The sequence below is a fragment of the Rhincodon typus genome, chromosome 34 (assembly GCF_021869965.1).
Source record: "Rhincodon typus isolate 14 chromosome 34, sRhiTyp1.1, whole genome shotgun sequence".
NCBI classification, from domain to species: domain Eukaryota; kingdom Metazoa; phylum Chordata; class Chondrichthyes; order Orectolobiformes; family Rhincodontidae; genus Rhincodon; species Rhincodon typus.
This window is the reverse complement of record NC_063365.1, coordinates 25,091,120-25,106,106: the sequence shown is the minus strand read 5'-3', so window position 1 is coordinate 25,106,106 and position 14,987 is coordinate 25,091,120. Positions and strand designations below refer to the sequence as shown.

Genomic DNA, 14,987 nt, shown 5'->3' with positions numbered 1-14,987 from the left:
CAGCCTGGTCCAACCCCTGTGACAGGTGCTTGTCCCTACATGCTAGGTCCCTAGCAGCAGCATTTACAATGAAAGGTGACAGTGCACTCCAAAATGCAGCACTGTCATGAAGAACTGTATTGAAGTGGATGGGAGATGTGCCATAAGGGTGTATGGAGGCTGGTACCTGTCCGATGCTAATCTTCATGGATGGATGCTACTCACAAAGCTAACCCGGAGATGTTGGGGACTGCTGTCCAGAATGGAGGCCCAGAGGAGCTGGACTAACTCAGTATCTGCTCTGACTTCATGTTGGAAATTGTCACCATCTAATTTCTATCTAATAAGTGGGCGAATGAGAAACTGCATAACAATGAGGCAAGATTAAGTAATAATAGCATGTTAATGCATGCAAACTATGCAAGTAAACCTCTCGCCACTTATAGCAAACTTCTCATCTCGCTATTGAAAACTTGGTTGGAGAATCAGACTTCTTCCTCTCAACATCAAGAATCCCATTTCACCAATCTCACCCTATTTTCCCAACTGGCTCGCCAATGAACATATTGGTCAGGGGCTGCAAAGACTCCACCCATCTCACTATCTTTGTTGTAAACTTCCCAAAGAACTCTTTGTGTTGGCCACCTTAGATCAAATCCTGACTGATCATTTGCTGCGACCCATCTGATAGGCACTACAATATGCATCGACTTTGGCATGAGACAATCCAATGTTGGTTTTACTCCAAACGGAGTTGGATGTTGGATGCTTTCATTTCAAACCTGCTGAAGAAACGTATAGAGAGGGAATTTGTATCCTTCAAAGTATTAGAATACAAAATGTTTAACCACAAATCCCAATAAATAGCAGCGCATATTGACTTAAACCCAAATAAAACCCAATGCAAATGTTAAAACCCAATCTAACAGCATAGATCAATAACCACCTGCTTATCATGTCATGCTGTACCAACCGTACAGATGACCTGTCAGGCAAAAAAGAAAATTAAATCTGTACTGTTTTTTAAAAATCTGTTTTCTTTTAAAAAACATCATTCTACTGAGGCCTATATTCAAAGTGGTAATGAATCAAGCACAATTCTCTGCATCTGAGTAGTGTCTATTGTCACTCTTGTAGAATAATAGGTTCATTCTGGACAACATAACACAATGGAAAACATGCAAGTTATCTGAATTTATAAATGTACAACTTATTTGCATCTTAAATAAAGATTTTAGACATTTCTTAGAAGATTAATGCTACAGATCAATGGAACTGAAAAGTATTTCCTCTCATCAGGAGTTAGGTCATGGATATTATCCATCTCAAATATTCCCTAACAGTCAGGATTATGACCATAGACTCAAAGAAATGTACAGCATGGAAACAGACCCTTCAATCCAACTCACCCATGCCAACCAGATATCCTAAATTAATCTAGTCCCATTTGCCAGCATTTGGCCCATATCCTTCTAAATCCTTCCTATTCAAGTACCCATCCAGTACCTTGTAATTGTACCAGCCTTCACCACTTCCTCTGGCAGCTCATTCCAAATGCACACCATCCACTGTGTGAAAAAGTTGCCCCTTTGGTCCCTTTTAAATCTTTCCCCTCTCACCTTAAACCTTTGCCCCTCTAGGTTTGGACTCCCCTCCCCTAGAGAAAAGACCTTGGCTATTCACCCAATTCATGCCTCTCACGATTTTACAAACCTCTATGTTCACCCCTCATCTCCAAAGCTCCAGAGAAAATAAGAAAATAAGAAGCTTCTTTCCAAAGATGGTTACTGAAGCATAGAACATTGTGCCTTGGAGTGGCTGAGGCAGGATCACACATCTTAAAGGAAACTTAGGATGGAGCAGAACACAACGCTGGAGAATAGGAGAAAGCAAAGCAGGATATCAGTTTTGAATTGTTCCACTATGAGTTGGCTGAAGTCCTCCATCTCTCCTTACTAGGACATGACAACTTATGAAGCTTTGGGTTTATTTGTCTACCAAATGAGTTTGCATGTTCAAGCACTGAAGTTCCACCAATACCAACTGAACTTATAGTAGCCATATTCAGCTCAAAAGACTCAAACTACACCTATTCCATAAATCAGGAATGTCATTGACAATACTATTCTTGAAATAGCCAATAAAGATAGATATCTTGGAAATTATCCTGTCTAGCTCCAATTAAAGAAAATTGCATTCAGAATGCAAGGCTCCATTCACCTCTGCTCAGGTCTTCATGCCCTAATTACTCAGCAGGATGTCTTGCCCCTGAGGCCACCCCTCCTTCCACTAAGAATCACCATAATCAGTTCTTCTAATACCAATTCCACACTGAGTCATGCCCCTATGGCAATCCAACACAATCACTGAAAATCATTCAGTAAGTTCTCAATGACTGCTGCCCGAATCACTCAGCTATTGTTCCTCCCCCTTCAAAACGATTTAATCAGAAGGATGGCTATTCATTACGCTCTATTTCTCACCTGCAGGTCAGCTTCTTTTTCTGTCCCTCTCTTATTGCTGCTACTGTGGCCCTGAGGCAACATTCAAAATAAAAGAAAGCAAAGCTAGTAGGAGAGCTATTTCTGATTTTCTTCAGTTTGCATCACCTTGGTCAAATTTGTGATTGAATTGACCTGAAATTTTTACTGTCAATGTCAAGGAGATATAAAACTGGGCCTCAGGAAGGAGGGAAGGAGTGTAAACAGGGGAAGATTACTTTTCAACTTAACTTAGTGATGCTGTTCCCAAAGATAGCATCTTCTACTTACTTGCAAATACTCAATCAGATCCTGCAGTAGGTGGGTATGGTTGTGGCAGCAGAAATAAAATGGAATTCTGAACATAAAACATCAGTTCAGTTCCATTTTGCACACAAGAATAGCAAAGGCTTGCAAAAAATGTTGTAACATTCTTTAGAAATCACCTGTACTTTTTGAAGCACTTGCCTCGTAACCTAAGATTTAACATTTAACGGTAACGTTAAACAAAACATTTGTGGGATGCTAGTGAGCCCAGCATTTGTTAACCCATCCCTAACTGCCATTCAGAATCTAACAAAGCACAAGATTGACAATAAGATTGTAAGCAGTGTACCTGTTGTAGCAATCGCTTCAATTTAAGTATCTGGGTTTTGACAGAGGTGCAGTCATGCACCATGTGCCGCAGTGTCAGCACATCCAGCATCACAGTGTTCTCAGTTAGAGGCCGAGAGGATCTCACGTGACCACTAGGAGGTCGGCAGTAACTTGAAGCCGCATGCCAATCAAAGTGGCCCACTGGAAGCTCTTGGGAAACAGGACTCCTGAAAGAAAAAGGCCGATTATCATTTCTCACATATTATCAGAAAAGTAAAACAATGAACATATTCCTAATTACTGTGTTTCTGATGACAGTGGCTGCATTCATAACTGTTAGGTAATTATCGAGTTGCAGCAGTGAAGTTTGATGTTTTCCAGCAACAACATATGAAATGAAATCTCAGCTTCGCTCCATGCTCAGTCGTGATCTAAATCCTGATGGAATGCTCTTGCTTGGTATGAAGAACAGGATTTCTTTGGGTGCTTGCAACATATATTGCACATAATGCCAAAAAAAGCTGTCCCATTGCAGAGATTAACACTGAAACAGGTCAATGGAACACCCCAAAGGATTAAGGGATAAATTCTGTTCCAATAGAATGAAATTCTGAGCAATAATCTGCTGAGTTGGAAGAAATTTGACTTAGAATATCCAATTTGGAGTTTTTAAAATTTTCATTCACAGTTGTGTTGCAAATCCATATAGTTTGCATTTACATTCAGTGTTCCACAGGTTGCAATGGGCAAAGTTGTCAACGTTATAGAATTCAACAGTGCAGATAACTGGATTTCTTCTTGCTTTATTTTCCGACACAATCTATTCCACTCGGAACCGAAAGTAAAATTACTTTCAGTTAGAGTTCTTTTGTGCATCAAGTGTTATACTCATCAACTCATTCTAAATAATGTGGCATTTCACTCCACTCCTTACATTTTCTGATTTAGTTTATGACCCCACTTGAAACCACCCACTTTCACCTCTACAACATCACCCGCCTCATTCCTACTTCAATTCACTAGCTGAAACTCTCATCCAAACTTTGCCTCCAGATTTCACCGATATCTGAACAAGCCTGCCAGCCTCCAAACTCCCAAACTTAGATCCCACACCACGTGCCATTCACTGCTCTATCAGCCAATATCTATAAACCACCTCTTCACAAGTATTTGAAAATCTTCATTCTGACTCCAGAAGCTGGTGCAAGTCCAAATTGTTTATTCATCATTAATGGTGCCTCCCCACAATGCACCCACCCTTCAAGTTCCATGCTGTGAATAAATTCTCTAAACTGCTGCTCTTCTCCAGCTCCTCCTTCCTTTGAGACCTTTCTTAATACCTTCTTGTTTGGGTTGATATTTCTGTCCTCACAACTGTGAAATGTATTTTATGCATTAAGATGACAGAAAAACAAGCTGCTACTATTTGCAGAATTGACAATCTTTAACCATATCTGCACCGTCTATGAGAATTTTAACTTTGTGCCAATCTCCTGCCTTTTTCTTGCAACCCTGCACACTATTTAAATGGAAACAATAATCTAATGCCTCCTTGAATGCCTCAATTAAGTCTGCCTCCACCAATCATATAAGCAGTGCATTCCAAATCTTAACTACTCACTGCAAAAACATTTTTTCTCACCTTGCATTTCTTCTTTTGCAAATCACTTCAACTCTGTGACCTACAATTCCCAATCCTTTTACGAGTGGGAATAGATTCTTTTTTCCCGAGCGATTCTGTCCAGACCCCTCAGTGTTGAAAATTTTGCCAAACTTTCCTCATAACTCAAGTGTCACATCCCTGGAATTATTTTCATAAAGGGTGATGGTGGAGGGATGTAATTGGAAGCTTGGATTGGTGCTGGTACCTTTGCTGTTTGTTATGTACATTAATGACTTGGATGTGAATGTAGACGGTGTAATTAATAAGTTTGCAGGTGACTGGAAAAAATTGGTGGTGTGGAACGTGAGGAGGATGGTCTCAAGCTAGAGTCTGATGTTGATCAGCTGGTAAATTGGGCAGAGCAATGGCAGATGGAATTCAATCCTGATTTGTGTAAGGTGATGCATTTTGGGAGGTCGATTTAGGGAAGGGTATTCACAATGTGTAGTAGATCCCCAACAAGTACTGAGCAACAAAGGAACCTTGGCGTACAAGTCCCTTGATCCCTGAAGGTGTCAGTGGAGGTAAACAGGATGATGATGAAAGCGTACGGGATTTTTGCCTTCATTCGACATAGTATAGAATATAGGAGCAAGGAAGTCTTGTTACAACTTAATAAAATGTTGTTTAGGTGTCAGATGGAATAATGTGTGCAGTTCTGGTTAACACATTATCAGAATAATGCGATTGTACTGGAGAGGGTGCAGAGGAGATTCACCAGGATGTTGCCTGGGATGGAAAGGCTCAGTTATGAGGAGAGACTGGATAGGCTGGGTTTGTTTTCCTTGGAACAGAGGAGACTGGCAGGGGATCTAACTGAGGTATACAAAATTATAAGAGACATAGACAGAGTAGATTATAAGAGTCTTGCCCTACATCTAAGACCTGAGGGCACAAGTTTAAGGTGAGGAATAAGTGGTTTAAAGGAGATCTGGGAAAGAATTTTTTCACCTAGATGGTGACAGATATATGGAATACTCTATCTGAGAGGGTGGTGGAGGCATGTACGCTCGCAACTGGATGAGCACGTAAAATGCCAGGGCATTGCAAGCTATGGACCACGTGCAGGTAAATGAGATGAGTGTAGTTGGGTGTTTGTTGTTGGCATAAACATGGTGGGCCGAAAAGCCTAAGACTCTAAATCTCTTCTGCACTCTCTCCAATGCATTCACATTATTCCTACAGTGCGGTGCCCAGAACTGTACACAATATCCCAGCTGAGGTCTAACCGGTACTCTATTTAAATTTAACATGTCTTCTCCGCTCTTGTATTCAACGTTCCCATTAGTGAAGCCTAGAATACTGTTCACTTAATTAACAGCTCTCTCTACATTCCAACCACCTTTAATGACTTATCCACATATGCATCAGGTTTCTCTGCTCCTGCATACCATTTGGAATACTACCTTTTTTTATAGATCGTCTCTCCACATTCTTCACACCAAAGTGTATCACTTCATACTTCTCCAGATTGAACATCGTCTGCCACTAATCCCCTCATTCCACAACCTATGTCCTTTTGAAATTCTGTACTGTCTTCCTCACAGTTTATATCATCTGCAAACCTTGAAACTCATCCCTGCACACCAAGATCTCCATCATTTTTAATGCTGTTTAATGTTACAAGACAAGCTTCTCCCTAATTGCTTCACTGATACACTATCAATAAAATATTTCCAGAAGCATTTAACCCATTGATTTGACAAACAACAAACTCTGTCTCGATATCTTGCAAGAAGAAACAGGTTTGATTGTTTCATTGAAACCAGGTGAACAGTCAGGAAAATACTATAATATTACTGAAGAAAAACACAACATCAAGAAATTACAAGGGAAAAAAGTAACTTGCTATTTGGCTGCAGCAGAAGGATAAAGCAAATGAATCATTCTAAAAAGCTGAATTAATCTTCTCAACAAAGGCTTTTTTGACATGTACAGCTACAAAATTGAAATTCTGATGAAACCAATGCTTGATAATTTTATTTTCTTTGAAGAAGGATGCGTACTGCATCTAAATTGCGTGGCTGACTCTGAAGGAAACTGGATTACAAGAACTCAGTGTCTCAGTATTATCCAGAATGCACTGACTGAAAGAAAAACCATTTTGTCTCTGGGGATAATGCTTCAGGTTGGATCACTCCCAGTGCAAGAGCACAGAACAGAATCATTCCTACAGGCCATTTGCTAAATCTAATTGACTTCCCATTTCTTATAGGTCTAATATAAAATGGTGCTGTGTCATGCTATTCAGTGATAAGGTACTAGCCTCCTGAATGACAGAAAGATGAAAATAGTGTGCACTTGGCTGAATCATTTCATCATGACACTCAATCTGTTAACAATTAATGTTAATATGTTTATTGCAAATATCCCTCTACCTTTACAGATAATATGATTTAGCATAATGGAATATTGGAAAGGTTCTTGAATATTCTGACAGCATCCTTATGGTTACCTACACAACAGGCTTTAACTCTTTTGGTAGATTTGCTCTGCATCATGAGCTTCTTGAAAAATATTTTGAAGTCAAGAATCTCATCAAATGGTGACAGGTGAACACCATAAACAAGAGGAAGAGGTGAAGGTATTATTCTCACTGTTCTCTTCTGCCCATAACAAAGATGGGTTTTGTAATTTTATTTTCCTTTACATTATAAAAATAGGTGATGCTCTATTTCCCCAAGCCCTGTTTGTAAAGTTCAGATTAAAAATGACCCTGAGCAAATTGCTTACAGTCAAAACAAAGTACGGTTTTTATCAGTGCATTCAAAAACTGGGGGAACAGTTCACAGCACACATTCGTAAACACGCATCAAGGAAGAAAGAAAAGATAAACAAAAGGCGGCACAACGGTAAATTGATTAAAATTAAAGCTATTGTAATCAGTTCATATGAATTAGAGAATCTAGTTGAGTTTCTTTCAGTTGGCTGTACACAGAAGTCTCTTTCACAGGAGCTCAGACACATTATTGCTAACAGCAGAGTAGTTGCAAATTGGAAATTCGTTCACTTCACAAGCAAAACACAGGTTTTATTCTTGAAATCAGACCTTTAAGAGTACCGAGATCAGAAGCATGCATTTAGCTAACAAACAAAAGTCAAAGCTGTATAAATTAAAGGTGTTTCAAACAAGCCGCAAGACACCAGTTTATAGTCCAAAAGGTTTATTTGAAAAGACAAGCTTTCAGAGCCTTGTTCCTTCTTCAGATATTAGTGAGGCAGGTGAAATCAGACACAGAGTTTATTAGTATAAGATCAAAGGGTCACACAACTGATGAAGATGTATTAAACAAACTTAAGATGCTGTTAAATCCTTAATCAGTTAGAAGGCTTTAATTGATTAATATGTATATGTAAATCCCTGAATTTCTTTCAACTCACCGCCCTGAGAGAACTAAAGGTTTTATCAGTGTAAAGGGGAGGTGACATTTTAGGTCAGACAACGAATGTTAGGTGTGAGGCCTTGTTTAGAATCTGTCTGTGTTTGGTTTGGAGTCAGACTGGTTTTATTTCTAAAGTAGGAATTTATAAAACGCCTCATTGACTGACTGTCTAAAAATTGTGTGCTTTTTGAACAAAATAGAATGTATCAGCAAATACAATTTCATCCCCATAGATTTACGCGCGTGTGTGTGCGCGTGAGAGGGAAAGGCAAAGCGCATGTTCCTTTGATCTTTTAATTATAAATTCTGTGTCCGATGCCATCTCTCTCAGTAACACCTGGAGGAGGAGTGAGGCTCAGAAAGCTTGTGTTTTCAAATAAACCTGTTGGACTATAACCTGGTGTTGTGTGATTTCTGACCTTGTCCATCCCAGTCCAACACCAGCACATCCACATCAAACAAACCGGCAATTTCAATCATGTGACTGGGGGTTCAGGTTGAGACAGTTATAAAAGGATAAAAAATGGATCTGTTGCCCCTTCATCAGAAACAATCGTGCTTTGTGGAAGATAACTGTGGAATCAAGAAGTAAATTTGATAAACAGAACTAGCTGAGGTAGATACCTTATCTATCAGCCTTTTGTGTTGGTTTGGCTGGAATGTTCAGACAATGCAAGCACTATTACATTCCAAGTGATCAGTTTGCTTTTGTCCTGGTAATTGCTGGAAATTTCTGGAAACAGTCACTTTGGTATTTCTGAGTTCAATAGCAACCAACTTAAAATCTGACTGGAATCCAATTTTCAAAAAATAATTTAAACGATGCAGTATAGTTTTGTTTTTAATTAGAACCTCTGTCTTGCCATCCTTTGCATTACAGTAAATTAGATCAGAAACCATAGTTTAAAACAAAACATGAAAAAGACATGAGTTTTTTTTCCAAAAATACCATTTAACCATTGTTATAACTAGATTATCATCCCTTTAAATATAATGAAGTTCTGGTCCTAGGAACAAGAGAAGGTAGAGATTGATGATTATTTCGAAGTAAGGTAAATTATAATGTTGCCAGAATATGTTCCATTGAGAGCAGCAAGCACAGCAAATGTGGCGTTTTCCAATGCTTCTGTACCAATATCCATGGTATAGATTTGGAAAGAGCAGTTCTCAATTTATCCATGCCTAGATTTACAGGATTTGATTGATACACCAGATAATCCCAAATGAGAATCCAAGCAGGTCATGCAGACAGAAAGAGATTATTTCATCCTTTTAAATTCCATATTCTGCACTGGAAATTATCTTTCTTCTAGACAGCAATACCCATCCAACCTCAAAAAATCAACAAGACCCAAATTCACTCACTATCTTTTGCATCTCATCTTGATTGATGCAAGGTTAGTCTCTACAGCTATTGCAATGACTTCAGATTAACTGAAATGATTTTTGACTTCACTGAGATACTCTGTTCAACATGTTATGTGTACAATGCAAGTATACAAATCGATACACAGTCATGTGTTTACTCTGTTCTAACTCTGCAAAACTCAAAACAAATCTCAATCAAGTTATCAACATTGTGCTTTCACAGTATCTGTTGTTTACTGTCCCCAGTTACAAACATCATCAGAACTAACACTGCCAATCCCACCTTGCTATGGAATCCTCTACTTCATACTTGGACAGGCAATGATGTGATAGTAATAACACCGGACTAGCAATCCAGGCCAATGATCTGGGTACTTGGGCTTGAATCCCACCATAGCAGATGGTAAAATTTCAACTAATTTTTTAAAAATAAATTTGCAACAAAAAGCTGGCCTGAAAGCAACTACATAACAGTCAATTGTAAAAATGCAATCAGAGATAGTAGGAATGCATCTGGTCCTAATGTCCTTTAGGGAAGGAAATCTGTCATCCTTAGTTTACACTAAACATCTTAAAACACTTCAAAGTCAGCGAATTCCTTCTGAAATGTCATCACTACTGTAAAGTCTGAAACCACTGGTCAGTTCCCTGGAACTCCTGAACTAACATCATTGTATCACTACAAAGACTGCAATGTTTCACAGAGAAGACCTCCCACCTTCTCAGGGACCCAAGATTGAGCAGGAAGTACATTTTTGCTCAAACTGCTCATCTCCAAATAAAAAATGAAAAATAGAAAATTGCCCCAAGATACTGGATAGAATTATAAACAAAAACTAATAATGTTGTGTTAAACATATTTAGTCATTATAATATTGGCATGATTAATGTATGGTGTTTACAATGGCACTTCTAAAAATATTTATGATAAAAACAACAAAACAGCACACATTGACGTAGAAAAGGAAACAGCATCTCGACTCCCACTAAGGCATCAGTTGGATGCGTGGATCATTCAAAGCAACTTGTGTGATGATACTTTGGCTAAAGAGGTGTATTTTGTCCTTTTTTTTATGAAGCGAAGTTCAGACGAGATAATGAGCAGTCCATTCCAAGCCAATAAAGTAAACAGCTTCTGAGGCCTTGGTTTTTTTTAATAAGTTGGAATGGGTGAATGGGTGGAGTCAGATTCCCACAGAGCCAGGGTTTTAGTTTAGCTTTCAGCAGTTGTTGGGGTTTTGAAGTGGTCATGGAAGGTGTTACATCTCTCTATTACAGCTAAAAGCTTGGGTTCTCTCTTTGCTGTCAGAATCGCACGTGAGACAACCTGTTTTACTGAATTTGCCTTTGCCAAGGGTGTGTTATGGGATGTTACTATCGTGGAACAGTTGCTGTATAGTGGATAAATAATCTATTATTCTGTTAAGTGTTCCAATAGAGTTAAAGTTATACCAATTATTTTCTTCTTTTGTTTGAATTTTAACTGAGATTAAGAATAAAAAGTGTGTTTTACTTAAAGCCGAGTAATGAGCCGAGACCAAGCGAATTAGATCTGGAACACAGCGCCTTACACTTGCCCTTAAATAAGATAAAAGTTAGGATCCAGGATATCTCTGAAATATTTGCAGGGGGTTTGGTCTAGTCTGTAACACTTGCCTGTTATGAAAAATTCTCAGGCATTCTGAAAAGATTACTTGTGCTGCGTTTGTAATATATTCCATCATTGTCACTTACAATGTCCCTTTAACAGCAAGGTTTTTAACCTGTTCTTTCATATCAAAACATGCATAGATAATTGGTTTATGTTGAAGGAAATGAACTATATGTTAGAATGTTTTATGAATCATATTTTAGAAAATCCTAATTAGGTGAAGGGCCACTATGTTTTTATTACATTTAAATACAAAATAAATTCTTTTAGCTTGCAACTTAATACTTTAAAGTGCACATTTCAATAAGCATAAAGACGAAGTTACTTGAACTACGTCCACAGCAACTTTGTGCAGCACAATGGGTGAATCAAGCACATAAAAAATATCCAAAGCCCAAATCTACTGTCACTAAATACTGGTTTTACCAGTGAGACTCGGATCTCTTAAATGAAATAAAGAAAAACATTTTCACTGTTGATAAATATTTTCTCTTCCACCACACTCTGAGATCTTTAGAACAGAAACTGCACCATCACCTTCACCATTACTTGATATGAAAATACTTCATAGAATCATAGAGTCCCTACAGTGTGCAAACAGGCCCTTCGGCCCAACTAGTCCACACCGAACCTCAGAGCATCCCACCCAGACCCATCCCCCTATAACGCACCTAACCTACACCTCCCTGAACACTACGGGCAATTTAGCACGGCCAATCCACCTAGCCTGCACATCTTTGGACTGTGGGAGGAAACCGGAGCACCCGGAGGAAACCCATGCAGACACGGGAAGAATGTGCAAACTCCACACAGTCACCCAAGGGTGGAATCGAACCCGTGTGCCTGGTGCTGTGAGGCTGCAGTGCTAACCACTGAGCCACCGTGCCGCCCCATACTTTATATGAAAGGAAAAAAATGGAGGAATAATCTCAAGGTAAACACTTCCCTCTTGCATTTATTTAGATGAAGGTGCAAAATCTGATGACTAAAAGGAGATATTCGTACTTCAATTGGTATTTTTATGTGCATTCGTAGAGAGGTGCCAAATAGAGATGCCTCTGAAATGATCTGATTGAAAGGCACAATAAGAAGCAATTCTGAAAATAATCTGATATACTGGCATCCTAACTCAGCTACAAATGGCTAAGCCAGTAAAAACAAATTGGCAATTGCCAATTAGCATTATTAGTCAAGAGTCAACGCCAAAAATCCACAAGAGACAGGCCTCTGCCTAGCTACTACAAGAACCAGTAATAAAACCAGACCCAGCCCAAAGTCTAATAAACCAAATGTAGATAGGACTCCTGATGCATCATTCTGGCTGTCTCCAAACAATATATGTTAGAGTGTGTGGGAATGTTAGTAATTTTAATCCCAATTTTAATTGCATAATAGTGCAGTGCAGTTGAGCTTTAAAAATCTTGTGATCTGAAGAGGGTGGGGTTAGGATTGTATCTACAATTACTGCACCATTGACTTTCCAACCTCCATGCTGTCACTGTGACATCTAAGGTACCTCTCTTCCCATTGAAAGGTTGAAAGTTCCTCTTGGTTGGTTGGCTCGACAGCCAGTTCGTGATGCAGAGTGACACCAACTGCGTGGGTTCAGTTCCAGCACAGGCTGAGGTTACCATGAAGGACTCTGCTTCTCAACCTCTCCCCTCACCTGAGGCGTGGTGACCCTCAGGTTAAACCACTGTGAGTCGTCTCTCTCTAATGAGGGAATAGACTTATGATCTGGTAAGTCTACAGCAACTTTACCTTTTATCCTCCATTTCTAGCATTGAGATTTTTCTATTTGTAATATGGCTATTTCAGAAAGATGCAGAAATTTCCATTATTTTTGGTGATGTTTATAATGCTCCCACAATTAGAAATCTTTGTCCCACCAATAACTAATCTATTCTACACTTTGTTTGATTTTTGCAACAAGAGAATAACAGTATTGTTGGCTGGCAGGATGCTCAGCAAACACGAATTGAGAAGTAGAGTTTTGTTGCTCTGTCAATGTCTCAGGACTATCAACGTAAAGAAGAGGGAGAGGAGGTGACAACATATCTTAGTCAACACTATTTTTGTTTTAACGGTAAACCGTTCCCATTGTTGCATTGTATTCAACAGGGTCTTGGTGGGACCACACCAGGAGTAATGTGTTCAGTTTTGGTCTCCTTTTCTGAGGAAGGATGTTCTTGCCCTGTTTACCAGACTGATTCCTGGCAGGGCTGATATATGAAGAGAAATTGGATCGGTTAAGACTTAAGACTATTACAATTATATTAGAACAAGGGGGAGTTCTCATAGAAACCTATAAAATTCCAGCAGGGTAAATGCAGGATGATGTTCTTGATGACTGAGGAATTCAGAACCAGGAGTTCTAATTTAAGGATTTGGGGTGGGCCAATTAGGACTGAGATGAGGAAAAATATTTTCACACAGAGTGTTGAGCCTGTGGATTTCTCTGCTATGGAAAGTATTTGAGGCCAAAACATTCAACGTTTTAAGTAGGAGTTAGGTATCATTTTTAGGGCTAAAAGAATCGAAGGATATGAGGAGAAAGCAGGAACAGGGTACTGAGTTAGATGATCAGTCACGATCCTAGTAAATGCAGAGCAGGCTCAAAGGGCCTCCTGCTGCTTCTGTTTTCTGTTGATCTTTAAAAAAATTATTGCCACATCTGATGAAATGTGTAAAAATGCAGTCAAACCAGAAATAAATGTTGCTGCTTGATATAAAATAAATTTAGGAATAAGAATGACTGGTTTGATTTAAAATCTTTAAAAAGTTACATTGTTGAATTCCATGTGGTAACGTTTCATTTAAAGAATGCTGGTAACAGAATTTAAATCCAACACTTACATCATTTAAAAATTATCGGTTCAGTCTACAGAACAGTGATGCACTAAATTTGAAACAGTTTAATGTTTATTTCTTTAATTTTATTCAGAAGAAATAAACTGACTTGAGTAGGTATATTCATGGTTTAAGTGTTCACATAATGATGAGTATGGGTTTAGCAAGTCACTAAATTTTAACCGAGTAGCACATTCATTATCCAGAAATAAATTCTTTATCTGTATAATTGCTCATTTTTATTGATTTGAACCTATTTTGCTTACTAGATATTCGTAAGGATGGAATAAGTTGACAATAAAGGCATTACAACTGCATTAAAGTCATATAAGTACTTTGGAACTCATGTCAAACTTGTATAGTAGGACACATGGCAGCCAAATCGCATAGAGCGAAGTTCCACTGTGCTGATGACCAAATAATCTGCTTAAGATCAAGAAGCGATAAATATTTGGCAATGAAACAGGAGAAAGCCAATTGGCCACAGGATGTAGGAGCAAAAGTAAGTCATTCGGCCAGCCGCATATATTCCTTCACTCAATGAGATCACGGCTGATGTGATAATGCTCAGCTCCACTTTCTTGGCTTTTCCCTGCAACCCTTGATTATTTACTGATTAAAACACTGTCTTCCTCAGACTTGAATATAATTAATGACTCATCCTTAACAGCCCTCTGCGGTAAAGAATTCTACACATTCAATCACCTTCCGAGAGAAGAAATGTCATCACATTTCTGCCTTAAATGGGTAATCTCTTACTTTCAGATTATGCCCTCTGGTCCTAGAACTCTCCTACAAACAGAATCAATCTCTTTGCACCTACCCTGTCAAACCCCTAACAATCACAATTTTATAAAAACAAAGTCATTTACATCCACCTTAGAAGACAGAAATGGAGAAATGGATATCGGAGAAATGGATATCATAAAAATGGAGTCTTTGCAGCATTTGTTCCCTCAGCACTGATTTTCCAGCAGTGCGGCGTTCCCCCCGTACTGCACGTCCAGCAGTGCGGC

At 38.8% G+C, this 14,987-nt stretch overlaps 1 protein-coding gene across 4 annotated transcripts in view; it reads right to left on the bottom strand.

Moving 5' to 3' along the window:
* ccser2a (coiled-coil serine-rich protein 2a) overlaps window positions 1-14,987 on the bottom strand; it is a 632,026-nt gene that overhangs the window by 245,762 nt on the left and 371,277 nt on the right. For all 4 annotated transcript variants that reach the window (XM_048616386.1, XM_048616383.1, XM_048616385.1 and 1 more), the window contains exon 6: window positions 3,076-3,283. In XM_048616386.1, coding sequence (XP_048472343.1) covers window positions 3,076-3,283 — 208 coding nt within the window. The remainder of the gene's footprint in view (window positions 1-3,075; window positions 3,284-14,987) is intronic.